The sequence below is a fragment of the Trachurus trachurus genome, assembly GCF_905171665.1.
Source record: "Trachurus trachurus genome assembly, chromosome: 3".
NCBI classification, from domain to species: domain Eukaryota; kingdom Metazoa; phylum Chordata; class Actinopteri; order Carangiformes; family Carangidae; genus Trachurus; species Trachurus trachurus.
The window spans coordinates 7,933,329-7,942,321 of record NC_139893.1 but is presented as its reverse complement, the minus strand read 5'-3'; the positions used below and the strand labels follow the sequence as shown (position 1 = coordinate 7,942,321).

At 48.3% G+C, this 8,993-nt stretch overlaps 1 protein-coding gene across 2 annotated transcripts in view; it reads right to left on the bottom strand.

Annotated features, from left to right (window-relative positions):
• Nucleotides 1-254: 254 nt before the first annotated feature.
• Nucleotides 255-8,993, bottom strand: part of ankrd11 (ankyrin repeat domain 11) — a 110,542-nt gene continuing 101,803 nt past the window's right edge. The window contains exons 10-14 of one of the 2 annotated variants that reach the window (XM_083999336.1): nucleotides 6,059-8,954; nucleotides 5,762-5,860; nucleotides 5,175-5,318; nucleotides 4,972-5,064; nucleotides 255-4,863 (exon numbers count right to left, since the gene is read on the bottom strand). In XM_083999336.1, the coding sequence (XP_083855462.1) occupies nucleotides 4,678-4,863; nucleotides 4,972-5,064; nucleotides 5,175-5,318; nucleotides 5,762-5,860; nucleotides 6,059-8,954 (3,418 nt within the window). In that variant the 3' untranslated portion in view covers nucleotides 255-4,677. The remainder of the gene's footprint in view (nucleotides 4,864-4,971; nucleotides 5,065-5,174; nucleotides 5,319-5,761; nucleotides 5,861-6,058; nucleotides 8,955-8,993) is intronic. The other variant, XM_083999337.1, reaches the window with a different exon arrangement.

The following is an 8,993-nucleotide window of genomic DNA, read 5'->3' as shown; positions in this document are numbered from 1 at the left end:
ATTTTTACTTTTCAGTTTTAGTCTTTTTTTTTGCCATCCATCCTCGTTTTCAAGGTTTCTCTCGTTTTTTATTTTTTTATGTCTTTTTTTTCTTTATTTTTTTTTGCAGGAAATCAACAACAGCTAGAGGTGAAAGTACTGGATTTCTGTTACAGCACTGACGATAGCATCAACAACCCCCTCCCGCCCCCACGCCCACCCCAACCCCCTCATATACCTGCCCCCTCGCCCTCCCCACCCCCTTAGCTGCTCCATCAATATGTACACAAATAAACTACATTGTACAAATAAAAAAATGTTACATTGTTACATCATAATCACCGGCAGCGAGCGCACGCAGCTCGTTGCTGTTAGAACCCCACATTCTACGCAATTTTTCAGACTAGTACAAAGAGGAGGGTGCAAAACGTCCTGGGAGGTTTTATTTACAGAGCTATGTACAGTATGTCTCTTTCACGCATTACAAGGAGGAAAATTTACACAGCGGAGACCAACTTCAACTCAAAACATACCACAGGTGTCAGAAAAAACAAAAAGATAATAAATAGGTTATTTCTCACCATTTAAAGAGTAGTTCTCCATGCTTTTTATTAGTCATTTTCCATTCTAAAAAAAAAAAAAGGAACAAAAACAAAAAAAAAAGAAACAGCTACAGTCTGGGTTTTAATTAAAAAAACAAAACAAACTAGAAAAAAAGGCTTGAAATCGTGATTCTATATAATGAAAAAATAGCAATTATGTATATTTATGTCCAGTAAGAAAAAGAAAACAACAAATAACAAGTCTAAAATAAACATGAATGCGAGGAGAGTAGAGGTAATATGTTGCTGACTGAGGTGGTGTCAGGCTAGTTTCTGTATCACCACGGCCAAGTGCTCTACTGTGCATCTGAGGATGTGTGTGTGTGTGTGTGTTTGTGTATTTGTGTTCAATTTATCCAGAAATCGCTCGTTAATAGTTCGCTGAATGTTCACACTGTGGATGGATGTGTTTTAGTCTATTGCTCTTATGCAGCGGTGTACCGCAGACCAGGGGAGGAAACCACCTGTCAGTTGTGTCGACCATCACCATTTCAAGCCTTTGTGGTTCAAATAAATGACTGATTACAGAAGTAAAAACAAAAGGTAGGGCTTAAACCGTTAAAAAAAAGAAAAGAAAAGAAAAAACAAAGAAAAACAAAACAGGTGACACATGAAACGGAAACACACTTGATGCCTTGTAAACAATAGTGAGAGGGTGTTGTCGGTCAGGGCATAGTATAACGGTATACATTCTGCTCGATAAGCAACGTGATTGACATGCCACTGGTGTTTATGCTTTTAATTAGGAACAAAAAACAAAAAAAAAAACCCTATGATAAACACAACATTCAAAACTACATACACTGAGCTAAAAAAAAAAACACACGCACACACAAGGATTCTGTGAACAAAAGACACGCACTGCCCTCTTCCCAAAAACTGTAAGAAACAAAACGACAAAAATGAAACAAAAATCAAGACAAACAGGGGTTTAAAAAAAAAGAAAAAATCTGGCTATTTGTATCCAAATATGTTTGTATGTGTAGAACAACCAGGATGTGTGTGTATCTCTTCTCTCAAAAATATCCAGGACTATACATCTAGCCACCTTGTCTGCACAGTGTAATAGCAACAACCATTGCACTTGACTAGACATACCATACACCGCTATGCTGACTGACTGACTGACAGTGTGTGTGTGTGTGTGTGTGTGTGTGTGTGTGTGTGTAAATAACTTAAAAAGAGTTTCAGATACTATTGCCATCAGGATACATGAGCAGCTCTCACACACAGACAGACAGGCAGCCTATGTGGCAGGTTGGGAAAGCTTTTCAAAACCAAAGACCCACTAAAAAAAATAAAAAATAAAATAAAATAAGAGACTCAATACAGGTCATCACAAATCAACATGTCGAATGGGATGTTGAACTGAGGAGAAAAAGAAAAAAAAGAAAGAAAATTTAAAAAAACATTTTTTACACTATTCAACTATTCAGCATTAAGCTCGTTTCTTTCCCCTCCACTGTTTCTGTTAATGTCTGTTCACTTTTTGGTTCATTCTGAGAAGGTTTAAGTCTCGTTAACTGTCCGCTTGGGCCTGACACAAGAACACGATTTATGGCAAAAATGTCACCACACAACAACAGAGTCATATGAGGAAGTAACCTAACATTTAAAATCCCTGACAACACAGGCCGAACCCCCTTTTGTAGATTAAACATTGATAAAACGAAACAAAACGAAAAAAAATTAGATGGCTGATTTGAGTGGAGATAAAAGTTTTTTTTTGTTTGTTTTGTTGTTGTTGTCGTTGTTGTTGAGCCTATTGTGATTTCAACAGAGGGAATCAAACTCCACGTGGGGGCTGTAATAAAATTTAAATAGATTTAAAAACACCCATTCAAGTGAAAAGGCCACAGGTCTCATGCAAAGCCAAAAGGTTCTTGAGTTTTTCTGATGCACCGAGCCATGGCGCCATCCAGTGAGTAAAGTTGGAACAGCACCAGGAAAATAAGCTGCTCTCCAATATTGGACAGTGGGAGTGGGAGTTGAGGGGGGGGGGGCAGAGACAGACTGACTGACGGGACAATGTTAAAAGTCAGTGTGGAATGAAACCTTTGAGAGGCTGATTCAACTCTTCAGTGTTGTTAACTGTGAAAAAAGCAGACGAGCTGGGAGAACAGAACGCTGAAAACGACCCGTGTCTTGTTGGTCAATGACGATTTTGGGGAAAAAAAAAAAAAGATTTGAAGTCCAATTTTTGTAAATTTAAAAACTAAAAAAAACAAACAAGGAAAATGATTTTGAAAACCATACTACATTAACGTGATGGAATCGCTTGCGAATGACATCTCTCTCTAACTTTCATCCCACCGATATATATCTATGTGACTTTGCCCAACAATGAGTACATTTTTTTTTTTTTCACTGAAAAAGGCATTTTCTTGGTTCGAAATTTTTCAGATATAATTGTGTAGTAAAGCAATGAATAATAATCCTCTGTCTATTCTTTAAATAAATCCTCAACAATTATTCTGCTACATCTGAGGGACTATATGGTCGACCTTGTGGGAAAGGTCCGGGTTCATCCAGAAAGTGATCGCTGTCAGCTATTTGTGTGTTTGTGGTGGATCCGCGTCCAGGTGAGATGCCTTTACCTAACCCCGGAGCGGACCGACAGATGGGATCATACACCTGTGCACTGGAGTCTTTCAAATACTGACAGAATCGTGTACACATTTTGGCCCATGGATATGAAGGGGGGAAAGTGCTGCCCGAAAGTGAACTGTACATAAAAAGATAATTTTTATTTCTTTTATGTTTTTTCTTTACACTTAACTGAGTGATATTACAGTACATAGGTTATTTACAACTGTGCAGTAATGTGTGGCAAAATAAATTATCTAGAAGGCAGCAAGAATACATTGGTTAACGAATATAAAAACTGTACATAATTTACGGAATACAACTTTTTTTCAGTTTTCTTTTTTTTTTTTCCATTAAACTAATATTGGCTCTGTAGTGTTTCAAGTCACTTCCTCAGAAACAATGAAATGCCCAAGTAAAGAAATAGACAAAAACAATATTTCTCTCCTCCTGCCAAACCACAATTTCTCAATAGTCTCTTTGAATCTCAACATTCGTTATGTTTGTTTCTTCTGGTTGTCCTGTGGTGTTTTTTTTTTTCTTTTTGAAGGTTTTTTTTTTTTTTTGCAGTCCACGGCGGTCTGATGTGTTTGTGTCGGAGCAAGCGGCGGGGGGTGGCAGCGGCGGCGGCTGAGGAACACTCCGGTCTGTCCTCAGCGATCGATCCGTGCCTTTGTCCTCTTCGGTTTGGGCCAGGCTGAGAGGCTGCAGCGGCGTCACAGTCTCTTCCTCTCAGACACTGGGATCCCTGGCTCCAGCTCCAACACATCGCTCCTCACCCTCTGCTGTGTTTTCCGACATTGCTGCAGGGTGTACTGTATCGTCGCGTAGCCCCAAAACCATCTGGGCGGCTGGTTCTAGCTCTTCCTGGGTCTGTCCCGTTTCCCCCAGCTTGTTCTTTGCTGCAGATAACACACTGCAGATCCACATGATGCACCACAAACTCTGTTGACTTCCTCCTCCGGGTCAGCGCTGGACTCAGTTCTCCTGGGTCAACAGGGGGGAGTCTTCTTCTCCTCAGGCACCACACTGCTGCTGGGGGAGAGCTCTTTTCCCCGATACCTCCTCCGCCCAGTGGTGGTGGTGGTGTCGGTTGTAGGTCTATTGAAGCAGGGACCAAAAAACGAACGCAGAAAATATATCTCTGTCCCCCGGTCTCACCGTAACTGAGCACTGAGGAGTTGTGCCCCGTCGTCAGAGCCTCAAAGCAAAAAACTGTTTCTGCTTCTCGCAACTCTGATCAAACAAAAGCGTAAAAACTTTTTTGAGGATGAAAGTGCAAGTTGTGTATTTTCTTTTTCCCCAGTAAAAACATTGTTTCCTTCTTCATGGAAGGGAATTGAGAGCAAGTTTTTCATCTTTAACTTTTTCTATAGAATATAATTTTTTCTTATCTAAAGTCCTCTGTCAAACTTGCTAGCCCTTTCCATTCGTTCTGTTCAACGAAGTCTCTTTGAGAAGAAGTGATTCAGACGAAGTTTTTTGCTCTCTATCTGTGAGCACAGGTGTGTCACGCAGGCAACAGGACAAAGTCGTCATTGACATCGACCATTGGCACGTAGAAGGACGGCACTTCGTTGACGCAGAGGGACTTGTGCCCCGCCGGGTCCAGCTCTTGGACCTTCAACTGCCACTCCATCCTCTGCACTGCGTTGAGCGCCGCCGCCTCGTGCTGCTGCCGCATCAACAAACACGTCTGGGGAGGGAGGAGAGGCAAAGCGTTAATACATGCTTGGTGCATACACAGATCGTGGTGGAGAAGTCTTTACGTGGAGAAATGACCACCTGCAGCGGGAGGACTTACCTTCATGCGGTCATATTTATCATCCACGTCCTGGATCCAGGAAATGAACTGACGAGCGTTGAAGCGATCTCTCACAGATTTGTTCTCATCACCCTGAGAACAAACACAAGTTGTAATGTTGACTACATAACTGCATAAATGTTTCTTAATAAAAATATGCTACTTGTCACTCGACTTGCGATTTCACATACAGTATTTCCTACCTGGCTCTCCGATGGCATGTTATACACTTCAGAGTCCAGCAGCATCGTGCAGGCACTGAATGGCACAGCCTGATTGGCTATCGTCCTGGCTGCTCTGCAATGGACCCGTAAAACCTCCTGTTCACATGAAACTATCAGCTTCTCCTGTGAAGAGAGAGAGAGAGAGAGAGAGAAAAACAAATTAATATTAGATGTGAAGTTGGACCAGAGGACTGGCTGGTGAGTTTTAATAGAACAGACTCTTCATCAACAAAGCTGCGACATGCTTTGCTGAACTGGTTGTCACTTAATTAGAGGGAGATGAAATGAACTTGTGTCTGCAGTTTTCTTTAGCTCGGCCGAAGAGGGGGGGTGGGGGTGGGGGGGTATGCAGACTCCAGTCGCACTTCTATTAAAATCCCACTTTGATCTTTTATCAAAGTGGGGCTCATATCGTTCAGTGCACATGCATGTAGCTGTATGTGTGAAAGATGGGGACGCGAATGAGCATTAAGTGAGCGATGGATAAAGAATAACGGCAGAGAATGTTTTTTTCTAATGTGTGCTGAAAAAAAAACGTGCACATGTCCAGAGAGAGTGTTTCTTACCCGCTCTATGCTGTGTTGCAACCTGAGCTTTCCTCTTACTGCCTCCTGTTGTCTGAATAGCTCCTTCAGAGGTTCTGACAGCGATGGAGGTGGAGCGATCTGATGAGAAAAGATGCAGCGAGTTTTATTTATATTCATACAGCAACATATTGTCTAGAAGTCTACAAAAAAACAACATCCTTGTCATGCAATTGCAAACAGCTGACAAAATGACCAGAATCAGACATTTTTTCAAGCTGATTTAAACAAACTAACTCTTTTGTATCATTAAGGGGAATGGTAAAGACAGTAACTGACCACGGGGATGTGGAGCTTGCTGAGCGGTTTGCCGTCCAACAGGTAGGAGCCGGTGTAGGTCACGTACTCGGCGTAACACTGCGGGGCCTGTGGGGTGATGTAGCACAGGATCTTCCTCTTCTCCTCGATCTTCTTCCTGATCTGCAGGTACTCGAAGTACGGGTTGGAGCGGTCGCTGTGGTAGGGCTCGATGTCGTCCAGCTTGATGGCGTTCACGACCACGGCCAAGGTTTGCTGGATCATCTCCCTGGTCTGCTGCATCGCCGTGTTGACCAGCTGGACCTGCACCTGCTGCCCGGCGGAGCGAGGAAACTTCCTCTTCCGCGGGTGCTGGGTCTGAGACTCCTCTTCGTCCGCGGGGACGGGACGACCTTTCGCCGTCTTACTGAGAACCACCGTCGCGGAGGCCGTGACGGACGCAGGTACGGACACGGCCGGGGTTGAAATAGACGCAGCGGAGGAGACGCTGATCACAGACTCTTTGTCTTTCTTCAGAGCGGAGAAGGAGGCGGCCGAGGTGGGCGTCGGGGTTCTGGTGGGAATCGGGTTGATGCACACGGCTGGACTGGCGGCGGTTACGGGGGTGGCAGTGGCGGTCGAGGTTAGTACACTACAGGTAGGAGGGACAGCAGCAGCAACAGCAGCGGCAGCGGCGGCGGCGGGGGGATTGTTCTTGGCGCGATTGCGGGTCATCCGTTGAGGGATCTCATCCACCTTCTTGAGGATGTCCACGGTGGCGGACACAGCGGCGGTCAGGGCGGCCGGTGTGAGCTTGGACGTGATCTCCTGAGCGTCCGGGAGCTCCACTGTGCTGGACAGGGCGACGGCCACCGGGGGCTGAGGGAGGGGGCTGCACGCCACGGGTTCTGCTACGGGCTCGGACATCTCCTCCTGCCTCACGTCCGGCTTGATGACAGACACCGGGTCCAGGGGCAACTGCAGCGACTCGGCGAGGGAGTGGATCTGTATGTGGTGGTGTTGCTGAACGACGTCTGGTTTCACAGGCGTGTACAACAGACTGGGTTCTGACTCCTCGGGTGCTGCGTAGGGTCCTTTCCTCTCCAGCTGCTGATGCGTCAGAGCGCTGCTGACGGGCACGCTCTGAGGCTCGGGCTCCATTTCTGGCTGGAAGTTGGCGTGTGGCGACGGTACGACTAAATCCTGCGTGCTCGGTTCTGCCAAACTCAGGTCTGCAACGGGGCACGGCGTCTTGGCCATGCTGGGCAGGTCCACCTCCATGATGTCCGGGTCGTCTCTCTCCGTGATCGCCGTGTGCCTGATGTGCGTCGTCACCACAGGTTTGCTGTGGTCGGCCAGTTCGGTGTCTCGAGGCTCGGCTTCTTCCGACTTGTCTGGCAGCGGCAGGTCGGGCAGGGAGAAGGGTCCCAGGTCGTCCAGTTCGTCCGTGTCAGCCGAGAACGGGTCGGCCCAGGGCACCACGGGCTCGGGGCCCACGGCTGGAGCCATGTGGGCCTCGGTGGTGGTGGCGGCGAAGCTGTGCACGCTGTGTGCGCTGTGCACGCTGTGTGCGCTGTGCACGCTGTGTGCGCTGTGCACGCTGTGCACACTATGCACGCTATGCACGCTGTGTGTGCTGTGCACGCTGTGTGTGCTGTGCGCGCTGTGCCTGCTGTCCGACTCCACACACTCTGCCTCCGCGTCCATCTGGTGACTCTCCTCTATGCTCGTCTGCTTGTTGCAGTCCTGAAAGAAAGACTCGAGCCTGTTAGAGGACGACGAGGTGTTCAGATAGTTGGGCTCCCCGTCCATGGCCGTGTCGTGCCTCTCTGGAGATGGGATGTCGGCCACGGCCTCCTTCTGCTCATCGAAGTCCTCCTCCGGGTCCTCCTTGTGCCACCTGTTCCAGGTAGCGTAGGGAGGAGTGACGGAGGGGTGTCCAGACAGGTGCTGCATGTCGCTGTCCGAGTGCGAGTAAGGACTGGTTATCTTGGAGACGGCAGCTTCGATCTCTCCGTAAGTCCTGTGGGGAGATTTGAGGTCCATGTCTGCGTTCCAGCCCAAACTGTGGTCGAAACAGTTCTCGCCCTGGTTCGGAGCCGAGTGCGTCGGGGAGATCTGGTGGACTTCCGGGTCCTGTCGGTCTGGAGACTCTGCGGGCCAGCTCTTCCTCAGAGGGTCCTCAACTTGAGGAGGGGAGAAGGAACAAGGCTCCCTCGTCTGCTCCGGCTCCTCCACCGCACAGTGATCTCCGTCGGCTCCGTCGGCTCCGTCGTCCATGTCGACCTCCTCCTCCTCCTCTTCCTCCTCCTCCTCTTCTTCGTCCTCCTCTTCCAGCTCCGGCTCCAGCTCCGGCTCCAGCTCCTGCTCCTGCTCCTGCTCCTGCTCCTCCGTGACAGAGGGCAGATCTGACAGGACCAGGTTCGGCTCGCTGTGGTGAGGCTCGGAGATGTCGTCGATGTCCAGAGGAGGCAGGGCGGCGGGAGCTGGAGTTGGCGGCGCGGCGATGTCGAAGCAGGGCTCCTGGGGGTCGGGCCGGTGGACCGGCGTGGAGGGTTTGGGCAGGAAGCTGTACACGCTTTCAGGAAGGTGGTCGTTGCCCTCGGTGCTCGTAAGAACCGGCGCTGCCACATCTGGAGACGGATGAGCTGGCTCCCGCGGCGGCGACAATATCGGGGAGAAGTAGGGAGAAGACATGCACTCCAGTCTGTCCACTGTCGCCGTCTTGTCCTCCAGAGTTTGGGAGGACGCCGACGGGTCAAAATCGGCCTCTGCTTCGGCCTGCTGCCGGAGGAACTTCTCGGCCTCGGCCTTGAACTCGTCTTCCAGAGGCCTGCGGACGTCCGACGAAGCAGAGCGGCTAACCAGTGGCAGCTGGAGGTTCTTCGCAGGCGTGGGACAGGTGCCCTCCTGGAAACTCTGGGAGTTTGAGTACCTGCTGGGTGGACGACAGAGACACATTAAGAATATACCAGGT